The following is a 23,665-nucleotide window of genomic DNA, read 5'->3' on the forward strand; positions in this document are numbered from 1 at the left end:
AGTTAACATGATAACAGGGCTGTCGGGGGAATAATATAGTTAACATGATAACAGGGACAGGGCTGTCGGGGGGATAATATAGTTAACATGATAACAGGGACAGGGCTGTCGGGGGAATAATATAGTTAACATGATAACAGGGCTGTCGGGGGATAATATAGTTAACATGATAACAGGGACAGGGCTGTCGGGGGGATAATATAGTTAACATGATAACAGGGACAGGGCTGTCGGGGGGATAATATAGTTAACATGATAACAGGGCTGTCGGGGGAATAATATAGTTAACATGATAACAGGGACAGGGCTGTCGGGGGGATAATATAGTTAACATGATAACAGGGCTGTCGGGGGAATAATATAGTTAACATGATAACAGGGACAGGGCTGTCGGGGGAATAATATAGTTAACATGATAACAGGGACAGGGCTGTCGGGGGATAATATAGTTAACATGATAACAGTTAATATAATAATAGCTAATATAATCATAATAGTTCATATAATAATAGCTAATATAATCATAATAGTTCATATAATAATAGCTAATATAATCATGATGCAGGTAATATAACAATATAACAATACTGTTAATATAATAATAAGTGGAAACCACGAAATTGGGGAGGAGAAAAGGGGTGAAAATACAAAATAATAATAATGCAGTGAATATAATAATATAGTTCATTTAATTATAGTTAATATAATAATATAGTTCATTTAATTATAGTTAATTTAAGTTAACAAGTTAATATAATGGTATAGTTAATATAAGTTAACAAGTTAATATAAGTTAACAAGTTAATATAATATTATAGTTAATATAATATTATAGTTCATTTAATTATAGTTAATTTAAGTTAACAAGTTAATATAATATTATAGTTAATATAAGTTAACAAGTTAATATAAGTTAACAAGTTAATATAATATTATAGTTAATATAATATTATAGTTCATTTAATTATAGTTAATTTAAGTTAACAAGTTAATATAATATTATAGTTAATATAAGTTAACAAGTTAATATAGTTACTATTATAAAACAGTTAATATAATAATAATAATAATAATAAAGCAGTTTTTTATATTTTTTTAATGTAATAAAAGCTTTAAATATGTATTTCCGTTAGAACACTCTGTTATTACTTAGAATTTATTTAGTGTTGTTTACACTGTTCCAAACGGTCAGAAAAATTATAATACTGTAATCTAACAGCACCTGTTTGTCACACATCTGGCCTAGAATATGTGGACAACTACAAATACCTGGATGTCTCCTTCCAGACTCACATTAAGCATCTCCAATCTAAAACCGTCTTCCTATATCGCAACAAAGCATCCTTCACTCATGCTGCCAAACATACCCTCGTAAAACTGACTATCCTACCGATCCTTGACTTCAGTGATGTCATTTATAAAATAGCCTCCATCACTCTACTCAGCTAATTGGATGCAGTCTATCACAGTGACATCCGTGTTGTCACCAAAGCCCCATATACTACCCACCACTGCGACCTGTGTGCTCTAGTCGGCTGGCCCTCACTTCATATTCGTTGCCAAACCCACTGGCTCCAGGTCATCTATAAGTCTTTGCTAGGTAAAGCCCCACCTTATCTCAGCTCACTTGTCACCATAGCAACACCCACCCGTAGCATGCGCTCCAGTCTCAAAACTGAACAAAGAACAAGATTTGTTTTGTTTGTACCTCCAGATACCAGGCGAAGACACTGGTCCTTTGTCATGTTGGGTTTGTAGTTGGAGTCCATGTAACCATAGATATAGGTGGATCCTGACCCTCCAACTGATACAGGCTGTCTGACCAGCATACCTCCTACTGGGACAGTGTACACCTGGGGGGGGGGAGTGTCGCGAGAATTATGTTCTCAATGTTCATAAACCAATTCAATTAAACTACTCAGTCTGTTAATCAGGATTTGTAAGATACTGATTGAAATGAAACAGACGGAGGCCCAGCTAAAATAGTCAATAAGGTTTATTCACGGGAACGTTCTGGTCTGTTGTACAAAACAATTCATTTTATACTGACTTCTCATGCACACACACATTCACACAAATATACTCACACACATTCACACAAACATACGCACACACATTCACACAAACATACGCACACACATTCACACGCACACACATTCGCACGCACGCACACACTCACACACACATTCACACACGCGCACACTAACATACGCACACACATTCACACAAACATACGCACACAATGTCCTGCTACCCAGCCGACAAAGATTAGGGGATTCCGTGAGACTTACTCCCCATCCTCCCTCTTCATATAAATTCCATCAACAGGGAGAGAAGCGGAAAAAAAGAGAGAGTGTGTGTGTGTGTGTGTGTGTGTGTGAGTGAGTGAGTGAGTTAGGGTCTGACTGATACAGGCTGTCTGACCAGCATACCTATATATCCTACTGGACAAGAGGAAAGAGAGAGAGAAGGACAGAGTAAGTATTGAGTAGTGTCTGGTAGTGGAGAGAGTAAGTACTGAGTAGGGTCTGATAGTGGAGAGAGAAGGACAGAGTAAGTACTGAGTAGTGTCTGATAGTGGAGAGAGTAAGTACTGAGTAGTGTCTGATAGTGGAGAGAGTAAGTACTGAGTAGTGTCTGATAGTGGAGAGAGTAAGTACTGAGTAGTGTCTGATAGTGGAGGGAGAAGGACAGAGTAAGTATTGAGTAGTGGAGAGAGAAGGGCAGAGTAAGTATTGAGTAGTGTATGTTAGTGGAGAGAGAAGGACAGAGTAAGTATTGAGTAGTGTCTGATAGTGGAGAGAGAGAAGGACAGAGTAAGTACTGAGTAGTGTCTGATAGTGGAGAGAGAGAAGGACAGAGTAAGTATTGAGTAGTGTCTGATAGTGGAGAGAGAATGACAGAGTAAGTATTGAGTAGTGTCTGATAGTGGAGAGAGAGAAGGACAGAGTAAGTATTGAGTAGTGTCTGATAGTGGAGAGAGAGAAGGACAGAGTAAGTACTGAGTAGTGTCTGATAGTACTTACTCTGTCCTTCTCTCTCTCCACTGAGTAGTGTCTGATAGTGGAGAGAGTAAGTACTGAGTAGTGTCTGATAGTGGAGAGAGTAAGTACTGAGTAGTGTCTGATAGTGGAGAGAGTAAGTACTGAGTAGTGTCTGATAGTGGAGAGAGTAAGTACTGAGTAGTGTCTGATAGTGGAGAGAGTAAGTATTGAGTAGTGTCTGATAGTGGAGGGAGAAGGACAGAGTAAGTATTGAGCAGTGTCTGATAGTGGAGAGAGTAAGTATTGAGTAGTGTCTGATAGTGGACAGAGAAGGACAGAGTACCTACTGAGTAGTGTCTGATAGTGGAGGGAGAAGGACAGAGTAAGTATTGAGTAGTGTCTGATAGTGGAGAGAGAAGGACAGAGTAAGTACTGAGTAGTGTCTGATAGTGGAGAGAGTAAGTACTGAGTAGTGTCTGATAGTGGAGAGAGTAAGTATTGAGTAGTGTCTGATAGTGGAGGGAGAAGGACAGAGTAAGTATTGAGTAGTGGAGAGAGAAGGGCAGAGTAAGTATTGAGTAGTGTATGTTAGTGGAGAGAGAAGGACAGAGTAAGTATTGAGTAGTGTCTGATAGTGGAGAGAGAGAAGGACAGAGTAAGTACTGAGTAGTGTCTGATAGTGGAGAGAGAGAAGGACAGAGTAAGTATTGAGTAGTGTCTGATAGTGGAGAGAGAGAAGGACAGAGTAAGTACTGAGTAGTGTCTGATAGTACTTACTCTGTCCTTCTCTCTCTCCACTGAGTAGTGTCTGATAGTGGAGAGAGTAAGTACTGAGTAGTGTCTGATAGTGGAGAGAGTAAGTACTGAGTAGTGTCTGATAGTGGAGAGAGTAAGTACTGAGTAGTGTCTGATAGTGGAGAGAGTAAGTACTGAGTAGTGTCTGATAGTGGAGAGAGTAAGTATTGAGTAGTGTCTGATAGTGGAGGGAGAAGGACAGAGTAAGTATTGAGCAGTGTCTGATAGTGGAGAGAGTAAGTATTGAGTAGTGTCTGATAGTGGACAGAGAAGGACAGAGTACCTACTGAGTAGTGTCTGATAGTGGAGGGAGAAGGACAGAGTAAGTATTGAGTAGTGTCTGATAGTGGAGAGAGAAGGACAGAGTAAGTACTGAGTAGTGTCTGATAGTGGAGAGAGTAAGTACTGAGTAGTGTCTGATAGTGGCGAGAGTAAGTACTGAGTAGTGTCTGATAGTGGAGAGAGTAAGTACTGAGTAGTGTCTGATAGTGGCGAGAGTAAGTACTGAGTAGTGTCTGATAGTGGAGAGAGTAAGTACTGAGTAGTGTCTGATAGTGGAGAGAGTAAGTACTGAGTAGTGTCTGATAGTGGAGAGAGTAAGTACTGAGTAGTGTCTGATAGTGGCGAGAGTAAGTACTGAGTAGTGTCTAATAGTGGAGAGAGTAAGTACTGAGTAGTGTCTGGTAGTGGAGAGAGAAGGACAGAGTAAGCATTGAGTAGTGTCTGATAGTGGAGAGAGTAAGTACTGAGTAGTGTCTGATAGTGGAGAGAGTAAGTACTGAGTAGTGTCTGATAGTGGAGAGAGTAAGTACTGAGTAGTGTCTGATAGTGGAGAGAGTAAGTACTGAGTAGTGTCTGATAGTGGAGAGAGTAAGTACTGAGTAGTGTCTGATAGTGGAGAGAGAAGGACAGAGTAAGTATTGAGTAGTGTCTGATAGTGGAGAGAGAGAAGGACAGAGTAAGTACTGAGTAGTGTCTTATAGTGGAGAGAGAGAAGGACAGAGTAAGTACTGAGTAGTGTCTGATAGTGGAGAGAGAGAAGGACAGAGTAAGTACTGAGTAGTGTCTGATAGTGGAGAGAGAGAAGGACAGAGTAAGTATTGAGTAGTGTCTGATAGTGGAGAGAGAAGGACAGAGTAAGTATTGAGTAGTGTCTGATAGTGGAGAGAGAGAAGGACAGAGTAAGTACTGAGTAGTGTCTGATAGTGGAGAGAGAGAAGGACAGAGTAAGTACTGAGTAGTGTCTGATAGTGGAGAGAGAGAAGGACAGAGTAAGTATTGAGTAGTGTCTTATAGTGGAGAGAGTAAGTATTGAGTAGTGTATGTTAGTGGAGAGAGAAGGACAGAGTAAGTATTGAGTAGTGTCTGATAGTGGAGAGAGAGAAGGACAGAGTAAGTACTGAGTAGTGTCTTATAGTGGAGAGTCTAACCTGTCCTCCCCGTCTCTTGTCCCATCCCGCCACGATGATCCCGGCCATCAGCTCCTCTCTGTACCTATAGCAGGACGCCTTAAATAGATTGGCAGCTGTCTGGACCAAAGGGGCTTCATCCAGCTCAATACTGGGGAAGAGAGGGAGGAAGTATTTTTACAGTAGTGTGGATGCAGTAGAGGACAGTGTGTACCTAACATACTGTTGTTTCCTGTTGTATTTTACAGTAGTGTGGATGCAGTAGAGGACAGTGTGTACCTAACATACTGTTGTATTTTACAGTAGTGTGGATACAGTAGAGGACAGTGTGTACCTAACATACTGTTGTTTCCTGTTGTATTTTACAGTAGTGTGGATGCAGTAGAGGACAGTGTGTACCTAACATACTGTTGTTTCCTGTTGTATTTTACAGTAGTGTGGATGCAGTAGAGGACAGTGTGTACCTAACATACTGTTGTTTCCTGTTGTATTTTACAGTAGTGTGGATGCAGTAGAGGACAGTGTGTACCTAACATACTGTTGTTTCCTGTTGTATTTTACAGTAGTGTGGATACAGTAGAGGACAGTGTGTACCTAACATACTGTTGTATCCTGTTGTATTTTACAGTAGTGTGGATACAGTAGAGGACAGTGTGTACCTAACATACTGTTGTTTCCTGTTGTATTTTACAGTAGTGTGGATGCAGTAGAGGACAGTGTGTACCTAACATACTGTTGTTTTCTGTTGTATTTTACAGTAGTGTGGATACAGTAGAGGACAGTGTGTACCTAACATACTGTTGTTTCCTGTTGTATTTTACAGTAGTGTGGATACAGTAGAGGACAGTGTGTACCTAACATACTGTTGTTTCCTGTTGTATTTTACAGTAGTGTGGATGCAGTAGAGGACAGTGTGTACCTAACATACTGTTGTTTCCTGTTGTATTTTACAGTAGTGTGGATACAGTAGAGGACAGTGTGTACCTAACATACTGTTGTTTCCTGTTGTATTTTACAGTAGTGTGGATGCAGTAGAGGACAGTGTGTACCTAACATACTGTTGTATCCTGTTGTATTTTACAGTAGTGTGGATGCAGTAGAGGACAGTGTGTACCTAACATACTGTTGTTTTCTGTTGTATTTTACAGTAGTGTGGATGCAGTAGAGGACAGTGTGTACCTAACATACTGTTGTTTCCTGTTGTATTTTACAGTAGTGTGGATACAGTAGAGGACAGTGTGTACCTAACATACTGTTGTTTCCTGTTGTATTTTACAGTAGTGTGGATGCAGTAGAGGACAGTGTGTACCTAACATACTGTTGTATCCTGTTGTATTTTACAGTAGTGTGGATGCAGTAGAGGACAGTGTGTACCTAACATACTGTTGTTTCCTGTTGTATTTTACAGTAGTGTGGATGCAGTAGAGGACAGTGTGTACCTAACATACTGTTGTATCCTGTTGTATTTTACAGTAGTGTGGATGCAGTAGAGGACAGTGTGTACCTAACATACTGTTGTTTTCTGTTGTATTTTACAGTAGTGTGGATGCAGTAGAGGACAGTGTGTACCTAACATACTGTTGTATTTTACAGTAGTGTGGATACAGTAGAGGACAGTGTGTACCTAACATACTGATTCCACTTGTACTATGACTGATACGGCTGTGATACGTGGTTGAACTGTAAATATAGTCTACCTGTGGAACCCCAGCTGGTAGGTAACAACATCAGCTATAGCCTGAGTATCGGCAGCAGAACCAGACCGACAGCAGAAGATTCTGTCATGAATAGGAGTCAACTTGTCTGTCACGCGGTTGGCTATGTAGGCCCTAGAGACAGAGAGAGAGACAGAGACAGAGAGAGGTGAGAGAGAGACGGTTAGATACACACCCTAGGGCTGAATGATTGTACAGTTGTGTAACCAACCATTATGAACAATCAGGTGTAAATAATCATGACAATGGTCTTAACACATTGACTTTAGGTGGGGGGGGGGGGTGAACTTTACTTTCTAGCAGATAGTAGTAGTAGTGTATCCAATAGAAGTTTATTATTTTTACATGAAGTGGATAAAGTTGGTCATTTTACGAGCAGAACTGTTGGGTGGAGAAGCTTCATTTCCAGAAGTCCAAACCACTTGTTTTGGAGACAGGGGTTTCATCACTAGGTACGACAGTCTTTTCTTTATACATTACAAGCTCATCAACAAAAATGACAACTATCACAATAACTGTAGCCATTTGTAGGAAATGAATTGTTAGCCAAAATACCATAATGGTCACATCCCTAACACACACAGACATCTCAGTGAGTGAGTGAGTGAGTGAGTGAGTGAGACAGACAGACACAGAGAGACAGTGGAGAGAGAGAGAGAGAGAGAGACAGTGGAGAGAGAGAGACAGTAAAGAGAGACAGTGGAGAGAGAGAGAGACAGTAGAGAGAGACAGTAGAGAGACAGGAGAGAGAGAGAGAGACAGTAGAGAGAGAGAGAGACAGTAGAGAGAGAGACAGTAGAGAGACAGGAGAGAGAGAGAGAGACAGTAGAGAGAGAGAGAGAGTAGAGAGAGAGTAGAGAGAGAGAGAGTAGAGAGAAACAGTAGAGAGAGGAGAGAGAGAGAGAGAGAGAGAGGAGAGAGAGAGAGAGGAGAGAGAGTAGAGATAGACAGTGGAGAGAGAGAGAGAGAGAGACAGTAGAGAGAGAGAGAGACAGTAGAGAGAGAGACAGTAGAGAGACAGGAGAGAGAGAGAGAGACAGTAGAGAGAGAGAGAGAGTAGAGAGAGAGTAGAGAGAGAGAGAGTAGAGAGAAACAGTAGAGAGAGGAGAGAGAGAGAGAGAGACAGTGAGAGAGAGAGACACAGAGAGAGAGAGAGAGAGAGAGAAAGTAGAGAGAGAGAGAGTAGAGAGAAACAGTAGAGAGAGGAGAGAGAGACAGAGAGACAGAGACAGCAAGAGAGAGAGAGAGACAGAGAGAGAGAGAGAGAGAGAGAGAGAGACACAGACACACAGACAGACAGAGGGAGACAGACAGACAGAGACAGAGAGACAGAGACAGAGAGACAGAGAGACAGAGAGAGAGAGAGAGAGAGACAATCATAATGGTCACATCCCTAACGGGCTGACTTCACAGCTCGCGTCACGTGCGCCAACGATCGTCTGCGTTGCCACGGGCTAAAATAGAAATCAGTTTTATTTCTGACGCAGATCACGCCGCCAGTCCTGCCTCTCCCATCTCCTCATTGGTTTATAGAAGCAGGTACCCACGTGCCATCTCCTCATTGGTTATACCCACATGGGTGACTGAAGACGAACGAGGTCAGTGGCAGTAATGCACCTAATTTCTGAAAGTTGTCAATCGCAATATAAATTCAAGAGAAGAAAAAGCCTGGAAGGAGGAGAGATGACTAGAAACGATTCGGTTGACCGTTTTATGTGTGGATTAATTGTCGGAGTAGAAAGCTTGTGCATTTTAGGTAAAATAACAAATCAATGTTTATATCCCAGGACAAATTAGCTAGCTAAATAGGACAAATTAGCTAGCAAGTGCAAGCTACCTAGCTAAATTACTATAAATGTTTAATGCTTTTCAACCTGTCCCCAAATTAATATCATTGGTTCAGAGTTTGTTTTGATATTTTAACCTGCGTGTCGTGGTCGCGTTTGGTGTATGTACGATGGCACAGCCGGTTTGGGTTCTGTGTTACAGACAACTCACCCAGTAGTAGTACGGGAGTCTGCACCAATCACCACACCTCCATCATACTCCACTGCCATAATGGTGGTCTGAAAGAGAAAGAGAGAGAGACAGAAAGAGAGAGAGACAGAGATACAGAGAGAGACAGAGACAGAGAGAGAGACAGAAAGAGACATGTAAACATAGGGTTATATAGGGTTAACATATATAATATATAGGGTTATATAGATAACATATATAATATATAGGGTTAACATATAGAATATATAGGGTTATATGGGGTTAACATAATATATAGGGTTATATATATAATATATAGGGTTATATAGAGAACATATAGAAAATATATAATATATAGGGTTATATAGAGAACATATATAATATATAGGGTTATATAGATAACATAAATAATATATAGGGTTATATAGAGAACATATATAATATATAGGGTTATATAGATAACATAAATAATATATAGGGTTATATAGAGAACATATAGGGTTATATAGGGTTAGATAGAGAACATATAGAATATATAGGGTTAACATATATAATATATAGGGTTAACATACATAATATATGGGGTTATATAGAGAACATATATAATATATAGGGTTATATGGGGTTAACATATAAAATATATAGGGTTATATAGAGAACATATAGAATATATTGGGTTATATAGGGTTAACATATATAATATATAGGGTTATATAGTGAACATATAGAATATATTGTGTTATATAGGGTTAACATATATAATATATAGGATTATATAGAGAACATATATAATATATAGGGTTATATAGAGAACATATATATTATATAGGGTTATATAGGGATAGCATATAGAATATATAGGGTTAACATATAGAATATATAGGGTTAACATATAGGGTTATATAGAGAACATATAGAATATATAGGGTTATATAGATAACATATAATATATAGGGTTATATAGGGTTAACATATAGAATATATAGGGTTAACATATAGGGTTATATAGAGAACATATAGGGTTATATAGATAACATATATAATATATAGGGTTATATATAGGGTTAACATATAGGGTTATATAGAGAACATATAGAATATATGGGGTTATATAGGGTTACCATATAGAATATAGGGTTATATAGAGAACATATAGAATATATAGGGTTATATAGGGTTAACATATAGAATATATAGGGTTAACATATAGAATATATAGGGTTATATAGGGTCGACATATAGAATATATAGGGTTATATAGATAACATATAGAATATCTAGGGTTATATAGGGTCAACATATAGAATATATAGGGTTATATAGGGTTGACATATAGAATATATAGGGTTAACATATAGAATATATAGGGTTGTATAGAGAACATATAAAATATATAGAATAATATAGAGAACATATATAATATATAGGGTTATATATAGAACATATAGAATATATAGGGTTATATAGGGTTAACATAGAATATATAGGGTTAACATAGAATGTATAGGGTTATATAGAGAACATATAGAATATACAGGGTTATATAGATGACATATAGAATATACAGGGTTATATAGGGTTAACATATAGAATATATAGGGTTATATAGGGTCAACATTTAGAATATATAGGGTTATATAGGGTCAACATATAGAATATATAGGGTTATATAGGGTTAACATATAGAATATATAGGGTTATATAGGGTCAACATATAGAATATATAGGGTTAACATATAGAATATATAGGGTTATATAGGGTTAACATATAGAATATATAGGGTTATATAGGGTCAACATATAGAATATATAGGGTTAACATATAGAATATATAGGGTTATATAGGGTCAACATATAGAATATATAGGGTTATATAGGGTTAACATATAGAATATATAGGGTTAACATATAGAATATATAGGGTTATATAGGGTCAACATATAGAATATATAGGGTTAACATATAGAATATATAGGGTTAACATATAGAATATATAGGGTTATATAGGGTCAACATATAGAATATATAGGGTTAACATATAGAATATATAGGGTTAACATATAGAATATATAGGGTCAACATATAGAATATATAGGGTTAACATATAGAATATATAGGGTTAACATATAGAATATATAGGGTTAACATATAGAATATATAGGGTTATATAGGGTCAACATATAGAATATATAGGGTTATATAGGGTCAACATATAGAATATATAGGGTTATATAGGGTCAACATATAGAATATATAGGGTTAACATATAGAATATATAGGGTTATATAGGGTTAACATATAGAATATATAGGGTTATATAGGGTCAACATATAGAATATATAGGGTTATATAGGGTCAACATATAGAATATATAGGGTTAACATATAGAATATATAGGGTTATATAGGGTTAACATATAGAATATATAGGGTTATATAGGGTCAACATATAGAATATATAGGGTTATATAGATAACATATATAATATATAGGGTTAACATATAGAATATATAGGGTTATATAGGGTCAACATATAGAATATATAGGGTTAACATATAGAATATATAGGGTTATATAGGGTTAACATATAGAATATATAGGGTTAACATATAGAACATAGAGAGAACTTTCTGAATGCACTGTGTGTTTTCATCTTGTTCACATGCTTCTGGTAATAGAAATCAGAACAACACTACCAGGGCTTTGAGAGGTGATCTGAACACCACTACCAGGGCTTTGAGAAGGTGATCTGAACACCACTACCAGGGCTTTGAGAAGGTGATCTGAACACCACTACCAGGGCTTTGAGAAGGTGATCTGAACACCACTACCAGGGCTTTGAGAGGTGATCTGAACACACTACCAGGGCTTTGAGAAGGTGATCTGAACACCACTACCAGGGCTTTGAGAAGGTGATCTGAACACCACTACCAGGGCTTTGAGAGGTGATCTGAACACACTACCAGGGCTTTGAGAGGTGATCTGAACACCACTACCAGGGCTTTGAGAAGGTGATCTGAACGACACTACCAGGGCTTTGAAAAGGTGATCTGAACTACACTACCAAGGCTTTTGGCCGACATTCACATCTATGAAACATTTGATCTCCTCTGTTCCCAAAACTAAAATGTGTTATGAAAAGAGCGCCCTAAGATTTGTAGACTTTACCCTTCCCAAAAATATTTTTAAAATCGCGTTGTTTAGAAGGTACGCTAAGGCGAATCGAGTTCTTGCACAGGCGCACTTCACAGAGTAGACGTTCCCGAACGGACATGTGCAGATGTCTGTTAAAACAGGCCAATAGGATCTCACTACCTAGTGCTTGGCTCTGCCCACTATGACTGACTTGTTCCCATTAGAAACGACAGGCTGTGGTCTGTCATGGTTTACTTATAAAATATTTGGTGAAGTTTTGCTCAAACGTAACTAATCAAAAATCATTAGCCAACGGTCTCAACTTAACTAAATTAGTTGTATGAGATAGCTAGAAATGATAATGAATGAACTTGGTTTGATGGAGAGGCTATCATTAGTAATTTAGCTAGCAATGACTGTCGCCAGAAGTGCTGTCTCATTCAGCGGGGGTAACAAAGTTCTGGCCAACTTGCTAACTTTGCACTGGTACAACCTATCGGGACCGGTTTCAGCCACACCATGCGGACCACTTACCCCGGTGCTGACTTCCTTCATGGTCCAGTCCGGTGCCATGTCGCTACCGGAGGAGAGCTGACCGAACCGCATCGCCGTTGCTGCCGCCATTTTGAAACCACTTATTTAGTGAACGTCCAGGGTTGCCAGGTCAAGCTAAAATGTGCTTTTCCTCTGACTACTCAAAACCCGCACTCAAATCAAATGTATTTATAAAGCCCTTCTTACATCAGCTGATATCTCACAGTGCTGCACACAAGGTCTGAATAGTAGCCTACATTGTGATTTTTTTAACAGCAAGAGATAGGTTGACACATTTAGTCAATAAACCCATTTTCTATAACGTTATCGAGCGAATTAAGAAGGAATCTCGATTTAACTTCTAACGACCTTTGAAGCTAAATTCGTTTTTCCATCAAAATAATAATTATTGCTAGCTAATGTATTTGAATGTCGCAAGAGAAAATATAATTTGCCCTTATTGAACTTCAAAAAACGAATGTTAGGCTATTTTCTGGAAATTGAGCCGTTATTATATGCCAGATGTTAAGACTACAAACCGTTATAAATAGTTAACTGTAATTAGGCCATTTGTTTAACTGCATCTAGTTAACCAAACCACTTTTCCATGGTTTGGTACTAGCTAGATTCAGGCAGCCAAAAGCCACCGATAGGCCGACATCTAATAGATAGCCTACAGTAGCCTAGGCAAGATGTAAAATGGACGATTTGGCAGCTTGCTTAGTTTAAATTTACTGACGAATTTATTTAACATGAATAGCAAGGCAATTTCGAGGTGAGAAGTGCTTCCGTTGCCCAATTATAGCCTACTAGGCTACTGGGGATGGGGTCATAATTTCAAACACTGAATGAAATATTAATAATATGGATTTGAACTGAATTAGGCCTACGCTTGTCAACAACAGCCAGTGTTTTTGGGGGTTTATTTTACCTGTTGCCTAATCTAACTGACTATTACCTTCAATCTAATGCATTCTAACAGCTGATCGACAATTGCGATAAAACTGTGACTGTGATCACAATTGATAACTTCCCATTTCATTAACTAAACATGGTCATTAAGAACTGCATAATGACACAAACAATAAACTGAAGTTACAGGCTATTTATTAAATCAGTTTGACAGCTTCAGGTAAGCTACACAAGTGGCACAAATTGATTTGCACTGACTCCAGTGGTATCATCATTTCAACATATTTATCGTAGCCTATAAAACGGTAGGCTACAAGAGCCTACATTGTCATAGAAAGTAATAGGCTAATTAATGGCCAACATATGCAAATGTGTCTTTGTCAGTTTCATTGTGGACTTTTAACCATAACAGAAGCAGCTGAGGGAATTCCATAACTTCCATTTCAAATGTTCACTCGAGCAGCGCTCGATACCCAAGAAACCTTCACTTGATATGGTTTACTATAAGCAGTTGGTATGGTTTACTATAAGCAGTTGGTATGGTTTACTATAAGCAGTTGGTATGGTTTACTATAAGCAGTTGATATGGTTTACTATAAGCAGTTGGTATGGTTTACTATAAGCAGTTGGTATGGTTTACTATAAGCAGTTGGTATGGTTTACTATAAGCAGTTGATATGGTTTACTACTATAAGCAGTTGGTATGGTTTACTACTATAATCAGTTGGTATGGTTTACTATAAGCAGTTGATATGGTTTACTATAAGCAGTTGGTATGGTTTACTATAAGCAGTTGGTATGGTTTACTATAAACAGTTGATATGGTTTACTACTATAAGCAGTTGGTATGGTTTACTACTATAATCAGTTGGTATGGTTTACTATAAGCAGTTGATATGGTTTACTATAAGCAGTTGGTATGGTTTACTATAAGCAGTTGGTATGGTTTACTATAAACAGTTGATATGGTTTACTACTATAAGCAGTTGGTATGGTTTACTATAAGCAGTTGGTATGGTTTACTATAAGCAGTTGGTATGGTTTACTATAAGCAGTTGGTATGGTTTACTATAAGCAGTTGATATGGTTTACTATAAGCAGTTGGTATGGTTTACTATAAGCAGTTGGTTTGGTTTACTATAAGCAGTTGGTATGGTTTACTATAAGCAGTTGATATGGTTTACTATAAGCAGTTGATATGGTTTAGTATAAGCAGTTGGTATGGTTTACTATAAGCAGTTGATATGGTTTACTATAAGCAGTTGGTATGGTTTACTATAAGCAGTTGGTATGGTTTACTATAAGCAGTTGATATGGTTTACTATAAGCAGTTGGTATGGTTTACTATAAGCAGTTGGTTTGGTTTACTATAAGCAGTTGGTATGGTTTACTATAAGCAGTTGATATGGTTTACTATAAGCAGTTGATATGGTTTAGTATAAGCAGTTGGTATGGTTTACTATAAGCAGTTGATATGGTTTACTATAAGCAGTTGGTATGGTTTACTATAAGCAGTTGGTATGGTTTACTATAAGCAGTTGGTATGGTTTACTATAAACAGTTGATATGGTTTACTACTATAAGCAGTTGGTATGGTTTACTATAAGCAGTTGGTATGGTTTACTATAAGCAGTTGGTATGGTTTACTATAAACAGTTGATATGGTTTACTATAAGCAGTTGGTATGGTTTACTATAAGCAGTTGGTATGGTTTACTATAAGCAGTTGGTATGGTTTACTATAAACAGTTGATATGGTTTACTACTATAAGCAGTTGGTATGGTTTACTATAAGCAGTTGGTATGGTTTACTATAAGCAGTTGGTATGGTTTACTATAAGCAGTTGGTATGGTTTACTATAAGAAGTTGGTATGGTTTACTACTATAAGCAGTTGATATGGTTTACTACTATAAGCAGTTGATATGGTTTACTATAAGCAGTTGGTATGGTTTACTATAAGCAGTTGATATGGTTTACTATAAGCAGTTGGTATGGTTTACTACAAGCAGTTGATATGGTTTACTATAAGCAGTTGGTATGGTTTACTATAAGCAGTTGGTATGGTTTACTATAAGCAGTTGATATGGTTTACTATAAGCAGTTGATATGGTTTACTATAAGCAGTTGGTATGGTTTACTATAAGCAGTTGGTATGGTTTACTATAAGCAGTTGGTATGGTTTACTATAAGCAGTTGATATGGTTTACTATAAGCAGTTGGTATGGTTTACTACTATAATCAGTTGGTATGGTTTACTATAAGCAGTTGATATGGTTTACTAGAAGCAGTTGGTATGGTTTACTACAAGCAGTTGATATGGTTTACTATAAGCAGTTGATATGGTTTACTATAAGCAGTTGGTATGGTTTACTAGAAGCAGTTGGTATGGTTTACTACAAGCAGTTGATATGGTTTACTACTGTAAGTAGTTGTTATGGTTTACTACAAGCAGTTGATATGGTTTACTACTGTAAGCAGTTGGTATGGTTTACTATAAGCAGTTGGTATGGTTTACTATAAGCTGTTGGTATGGTTTACTATAAGCAGTTGGTATGGTTTACTATAAGCAGTTGATATGGTTTACTATAAGCAGTTGGTATGGTTTACTATAAGCAGTTGGTATGGTTTACTATAAGCTGTTGGTATGGTTTACTATAAGCAGTTGATATGGTTTACTAGAAGCAGTTGATATGGTTTACTATAAGCAGTTGGTATGGTTTACTATAAGCAGTTGATATGGTTTACTATAAGCAGTTGGTATGGTTTACTATAAGCTGTTGGTATGGTTTACTATAAGCAGTTGATATGGTTTACTAGAAGCAGTTGATATGGTTAACTATAAGCAGTTGGTATGGTTTACTATAAGCAGTTGGTATGGTTTACTATAAGCAGTTGGTATGGTTTACTAGAAGCAGTTGGTATGGTTTACTATAAGCAGTTGGTATGGTTTACTATAAGCAGTTGATATGGTTTACTATAAGCAGTTGGTATGGTTTACTATAAGCAGTTGGTATGGTTTACTATAAGCAGTTGGTATGGTTTACTATAAGCAGTTGATATGGTTTACTAGAAGCAGTTGGTATGGTTTACTATAAGCAGTTGGTATGGTTTACTATAAGCAGTTGGTATGGTTTACTAGAAGCAGTTGGTATGGTTTACTATAAGCAGTTGGTATGGTTTACTAGAAGCAGTTGGTATGGTTTACTATAAGCAGTTGATATGGTTTACTAGAAGCAGTTGGTATGGTTTACTATAAGCAGTTGGTATGGTTTACTAGAAGCAGTTGATATGGTTTACTATAAGCAGTTGGTATGGTTTACTACAAGCAGTTGATATGGTTTACTATAAGCAGTTGGTATGGTTTACTATAAGCAGTTGGTATGGTTTACTAGAAGCAGTTGATATGGTTTACTATAAGCAGTTTGTATGGTTTACTACAAGCAGTTGATATGGTTTACTATAAGCAGTTGGTATGGTTTACTACAAGCAGTTGATATGGTTTACTATAAGCAGTTGGTATGGTTTACTATAATCAGTTGGTATGGTTTACTATAAGCAGTTGGTATGGTTTACTATAAGCAGTTGGTATGGTTTACTATAAGCAGTTGATATGGTTTACTATAAGCAGTTGATATGGTTTACTATAAGCAGTTGGTATGGTTTACTATAAGCAGTTGATATGGTTTACTATAAGCAGTTGGTATGGTTTACTACAAGCAGTTGATATGGTTTACTATAAGCAGTTGGTATGGTTTACTATAATCAGTTGGTATGGTTTACTATAAGCAGTTGGTATGTTTACTATAATCAGTTGGTATGGTTTACTATAAGCAGTTGGTATGGTTTACTATAAGCAGTTGGTATGGTTTACTATAATCAGTTGGTATGGTTTACTATAAGCAGTTGGTATGGTTTACTATAAGCAGTTGGTATGGTTTACTATAAGCAGTTGGTATGGTTTACTATAAGCAGTTGGTATGGTTTACTATAAGCAGTTGGTATGGTTTACTATAATCAGTTGGTATGGTTTACTATAAGCAGTTGGTATGGTTTACTATAAGCAGTTGGTATGGTTTACTATAATCAGTTGGTATGGTTTACTATAAGCAGTTGGTATGGTTTACTATAAGCAGTTGGTATGGTTTACTATAAGCAGTTGATATGGTTTACTATAAGCAGTTGATATGGTTTACTATAAGCAGTTGGTATGGTTTACTATAAGCAGTTGATATGGTTTACTATAAGCAGTTGGTATGGTTTACTACAAGCAGTTGATATGGTTTACTATAAGCAGTTGGTATGGTTTACTATAATCAGTTGGTATGGTTTACTATAAGCAGTTGGTATGGTTTACTATAATCAGTTGGTATGGTTTACTATAAGCAGTTGGTATGGTTTACTATAAGCAGTTGGTATGGTTTACTATAATCAGTTGGTATGGTTTACTATAAGCAGTTGGTATGGTTTACTATAAGCAGTTGGTATGGTTTACTATAAGCAGTTGGTATGGTTTACTATAAGCAGTTGGTATGGTTTACTATAAGCAGTTGGTATGGTTTACTATAAGCAGTTGGTATGGTTTACTATAAGCAGTTGGTATGGTTTACTATAAGCAGTTGATATGGTTTACTATAAGCAGTTGGTATGGTTTACTATAAGCAGTTGGTATGGTTTACTATAAGCAGTTGATATGGTTTACTACTATAAGCAGTTGGTATGGTTTACTATAAGCAGTTGGTATGGTTTACTATAAGCAGTTGGTATGGTTTAGTATATGCAGTTGGTATGGTTTACTATAAGCAGTTGGTATGGTTTAGTATATGCAGTTGGTATGGTTTACTATAAGCAGTTGGTATGGTTTACTATAAGCAGTTGGTATGGTTTAGTATATGCAGTTGGTATGGTTTACTATAAGCAGTTGGTATGGTTTAGTATAAGCAGTTGGTATGGTTTACTATAAGCAGTTGGTATGGTTTAGTATATGCAGTTGGTATGGTTTACTATAAGCAGTTGGTATGGTTTACTATATGCAGTTGGTATGGTTTACTAATATAAGCAGTTGGTATGGTTTACTATAAGCAGTTGGTATGGTTTACTATAAGCAGTTGATATGGTTTACTATAAGCAGTTGGTATGGTTTACTATAAGCAGTTGGTATGGTTTACTATAAGCAGTTGGTATGGTTTACTATAAGCAGTTGGTATGGTTTACTATAAGCAGTTGGTATGGTTTACTATAAGCAGTTGGTATGGTTTACTATAAGCAGTTGGTATGGTTTACTATAAGCAGTTGGTATGGTTTAGTATATGCAGTTGGTATGGTTTACTATAAGCAGTTGGTATGGTTTAGTATAAGCAGTTGGTATGGTTTACTATAAGCAGTTGGTATGGTTTAGTATATGCAGTTGGTATGGTTTACTATAAGCAGTTGGTATGGTTTACTATATGCAGTTGGTATGGTTTACTAATATAAGCAGTTGGTATGGTTTACTATAAGCAGTTGGTATGGTTTACTATAAGCAGTTGATATGGTTTACTATAAGCAGTTGGTATGGTTTACTACAAGCAGTTGGTATGGTTTACTATAAGCAGTTGGTATGGTTTACTATAAGCAGTTGGTAGGGTTTACTATAAGCAGTTGATATGGTTTACTAGAAGCAGTTGGTATGGTTTACTATAAGCAGTTGATATGGTTTACTATAAGCAGTTGGTATGGTTTACTAGAAGCAGTTGGTATGGTTTACTATAAGCAGTTGATATGGTTTACTATAAGCAGTTGGTATGGTTTACTATAAGCAGTTGGTATGGTTTACTACAAGCAGTTGGTATGGTTTACTATAAGCAGTTGATATGGTTTACTATAAGCGTGGTAAGTGTCCATAACGATACTTTATTTACATGAACACTAAACTACAAAATAACAACGTGAAATAACGAAACAAACAAAACAGTCCCGTGTGGCACAAACACTGACAAGGAAAAGAATCACCCACAACTCAAAAGTGAAACCAGGCTACCTAAGTATGGTTCTCAATCAGGGACAACGATTGACAGCTGCCTCTGATTGAGAACCATACCAGGCCAAACACAGAAATCCCAAATTATAGAAAAAGGAACATAGACTGTCCACCCAACTCACGCCCTGACCATACTAAAACCAAGACATAACAAAAGAACATAGACTGTCCACCCAACTCACGCCCTGACCATACTAAAACAAAGACATAACAAAATAACATAGACTACCCACCCAACTCACGCCCTGACCATACTAAAACCAAGACAACAAAAGAACATAGACTACCCACCCAACTCACGCCCTGACCATACAAAAACCAAGACAACAAAAGAACATAGACTACCCACCCAACTCACGCCCTGACCATACTAAAACCAAGACAACAAAAGAACATAGACTACCCACCCCAACTCACGCCCTGACCATACTAAAACCAAGACAACAAAAGAACATAGACTACCCACCCAACTCACGCCCTGACCATACTAAAACCAAGACAACAAAAGAACATAGACTACCCACCCAACTCACGCCCTGACCATACTAAAACCAAGACAACAAAAGAACATAGACTACCCACCCAACTCACGCCCTGACCATACTAAAACCAAGACAACAAAAGAACATAGACTACCCACCCAACTCACGCCCTGACCATACTAAAACCAAGACAACAAAAGAACATAGACTACCCACCCAACTCACGCCCTGACCATACTAAAACCAAGACAACAAAAGAACATAGACTACCCACCCAACTCACGCCCTGACCATACTAAAACCAAGACAACAAAAGAACATAGACTACCCACCCAACTCACGCCCTGACCATACTAAAACCAAGACAACAAAATAACATAGACTACCCACCCAACTCACGCCCTGACCATACTAAAACCAAGACAACAAAAGAACATAGACTACCCACCCAACTCACGCCCTGACCATACTAAAACAAAGGCATAACAAAATAACTAAGGTTAGAACATGACAAACGAGGGGAGCCGACTTCGGTGGAAGTCGTGACAATAGTCTAAGAATTGAGCATATATGCTGTGATATACTTAGAATTAAATACAAATTAAATTAAAAAATGACTCTATTATTGCCTTTGAATTTATTTTTTAAATTCATTTTTAGAAACATGAGTTTGGCCACTCTGTGGCTTCAGGCTCATGCATGGTTTCTGGAGAGCCAGCCAGCAGCTGAGAATATCCTCTCCTCACTTGCAGAGGCACTGGGAAAGTTAAACACCCGTTTGGCCACTCTTGTCCTGCTGGGGAGAGATGCAGAGGCACTGGGGAAGCTAAACACCTTTTTGGCCACTCTTGTCCTGCTGGGGAGAGATGCAGAGGCTCTGGGGAAGCTAAACACCCGTTTGGCAACTCTTGTCCTGCTGGGGAGAGATGCAGAGGCACTGGGAAAGTTAAACACCCGTTTGGCCACTCTTGTCCTGCTGGGGAGAGATGCAGAGGCACTGGGGAAGCTAAACACCCGTTTGGCCACTCTTGTCCTGCTGGGGAGAGATGCAGAGGCACTGGGGAAGCTAAACACCCGTTTGGCAACTCTTGTCCTGCTGGGGAGAGATGCAGAGGCACTGGGGAAGCTAAACACCTTTTTGGCCACTCTTGTCCTGCTGGGGAGAGATGCAGAGGCTCTGGGGAAGCTAAACACCCGTTTGGCAACTCTTGTCCTGCTGGGGAGAGATGCAGAGGCTCTGGGGAAGCTAAACACCCGTTTGGCAACTCTTGTCCTGCTGGGGAGAGATGCAGAGGCACTGGGGAAGCTAAACACCCGTTTGGCCACTCTTGTCCTGCTGGGGAGAGATGCAGAGGCACTGGGGAAGCTAAACACCTGTTTGGCAACTCTTGTCCTGCTGGGGAGAGATGCAGAGGCACTGGGGGGAAAAAAAATCTGCAAAATCTGGACTCCTACAAATCAGCAGGGCTAGACAATCTGGACTCTCTCTTTCTAAATTTATCCGCAATTGTTGCAGCCCCTATTACTAGCCTGTTCAACCTCTCTTTCATATCGTCCGAGATCCCTAAAGATTGGAAAGCTGCCGCAGTCATCCCCCTCTTCAAAAGGGGAGACACTCTAGACCCAAACTGTTACAGACCTATATCTATCCTACCCTGCCTTTCTAAGGTCTTTGAAAGCCAAGTTAACAAACAGATCACTGACCATTTCGAATCCCCACCGTACTATGCAATCTAGTTTCCGAGCTGGTCACGGGTGTACCTCAGCCACACTCAATGTCCTAAACGACATCATAACCGCCATCGATAAAAGACAATACTGTGCAGCCGTATTCATCGACCTGGCCAAGGCTTTCGACTCTGTCAATCACGCATTCATATTGGCATACTCAAATGCCTTGGTTTCTCAAATGACTGTCTTGCCTGGTTCACTAACTACTTCTCAGACAGAGTTCAGTGTGTCAAATCGGAGGGCCTGTTGTCCGGACCTCTGGCAGTCTCTATGGGGTGCCACAGGGTTCAATTCTCAGGCCTATTCTTTTCTCTGTATATATCAATGATGTCGCTCTTGCTGCTGGTGAGTCTCTGATCCACCTCTGCGCAGACGACACCATTCTGTATACTTCTGGCCCTTCTTTGGACACTGTGCTAACAAACCTCCAAACGACCTTCAACGCCATACAACACTCCTTCCGTGGCCTCCAACTGCTTTTAAATGCTAGTAAAACTAAGTGCATGCTCTTCAACCGATTGCTGCCCGCCCAACTAGCATCACTACTCTGGACGGTTCTGACCTAGAATATGTGGACAACTACAAATACCTGGATGTCTGGTTAGATTGTAAACTCTCCTTCCAGACTCACATTAAGCATCTCCAATCCAAAATTAAATCTAGAATCGGCTTCCTATTTCGCAAGAAAGCCTCCTTCACTCATGCTGCCAAATTGACTATCCTACCGATCCTTGACTTCGGCGATGTCATTTACACAATTGCCTCCAACACAGCAAATTGGATGCAGTCTATCACAGTGCCATCCATTTTGTCACCAAAGCCCCATACACTATCCACCACTGCGACCTCTATGCTCTCGTTGACTAGCCCTCGCTTCATATTCGTCGCCAAACCCACTGGCTCCAGGTCGTCTATAAGTCTTTACTAGGTAAAGCCCTGCCTTATCTCAGCTCACTGGTCACCATAGAAACTCCCACCCGTAGCACGCGTTCCAGCAGGTATATTTCAAGCCAATTCCAACTTTGGCCACCTTCCTTCCAGTTCTCTGCCGCCAATGACTGGAACGAATTGCAAAAATCACTGAAGCTGGAGACTCATATCTCCCTCACTAACTTTAAGTATCAGCTGTCAGAGCAGCTTACAGATCATTGCACCTATACACAGCCCGTCTGTAAATAGCCCACCCAACTACCTCATCCCCATAGTTTTTTTTCTTCTCCTTTGCACCCCAGTATGTCTACTTGCACATTCATCTTCTGCTCATCTATCACTCCAGTGTTTAATGCTAAATTGTGATTACTTCGCCACTATGGCCTATTTATTGCCTCACCTCCCTAATCTTACCTCACTTGCACACACTGTATATAGATTTTTCTATTGTATTATCGATTGTACGTTTGTTTATTCCATGTGTACTTCTGTGTTGTTGTTTGTGTCACACTGCTTTGCTTTATCTTGGCCAGGTCGCAGTTGTAAATGAAAACATGTTCTCAACTAGAATACCTGGTTAAATAAAGGTTAAATTAAAAATAAAAATAAAATTATTCACCTGCGGGGTCATCTGAGACCAGACAGCTGATGAAACTGAGGTGTATTTCTGTCTGTAATAAAGCCCTTTTTGTGGTGAAAACTAATTCTGATTGGCTGGGCCTGGCTCCCCATGCCCACCATGCTGAACCCCCAGTCATGTGAAATTCCATACATGAGGGCCTAATGAATTGACTGATTTCCTCATATAAACTGTAACTCGGTAAAATCGTTGAAATTGTTGCGTTTATATTTTTGTTAGGTATATATTTTTAAGAAATTGCCATTGCGGCCGAGGTGTAATTTAAAACTAGCCCAAACACCCTAAACCCGCGACCATTACATCTTCACCCCCGACATCGTCTTCTAAGTAAACCAGAAAATCGCGAACATGGCAACCCGGCGTACGGGTCTATGTGGATACCAAAGATACGGAAGAAATAGTCGA

General features: G+C 38.5%; 1 protein-coding gene across 1 annotated transcript in view; it reads right to left on the reverse strand.

The window, feature by feature from the left end:
* LOC100135883 (proteasome subunit beta type-6) overlaps positions 1–13,232 on the reverse strand; it is a 94,765-nt gene extending 81,533 nt beyond the window's left edge. Inside the window, exons 1-5 of the mRNA XM_036986995.2 lie at positions 12,549–13,232; positions 8,902–8,969; positions 6,886–7,017; positions 5,210–5,339; positions 1,709–1,853 (exon numbers count right to left, since the gene is read on the reverse strand). Coding sequence (XP_036842890.1) covers positions 1,709–1,853; positions 5,210–5,339; positions 6,886–7,017; positions 8,902–8,969; positions 12,549–12,638 — 565 coding nt within the window. The 5' untranslated portion in view covers positions 12,639–13,232. The remainder of the gene's footprint in view (positions 1–1,708; positions 1,854–5,209; positions 5,340–6,885; positions 7,018–8,901; positions 8,970–12,548) is intronic.
* Positions 13,233–23,665: the final 10,433 nt, after the last annotated feature.

The sequence above is a fragment of the Oncorhynchus mykiss genome, chromosome 9 (assembly GCF_057628025.1).
Source record: "Oncorhynchus mykiss isolate SJ-2025 chromosome 9, ASM5762802v1, whole genome shotgun sequence".
NCBI lineage: Eukaryota > Metazoa > Chordata > Actinopteri > Salmoniformes > Salmonidae > Oncorhynchus > Oncorhynchus mykiss.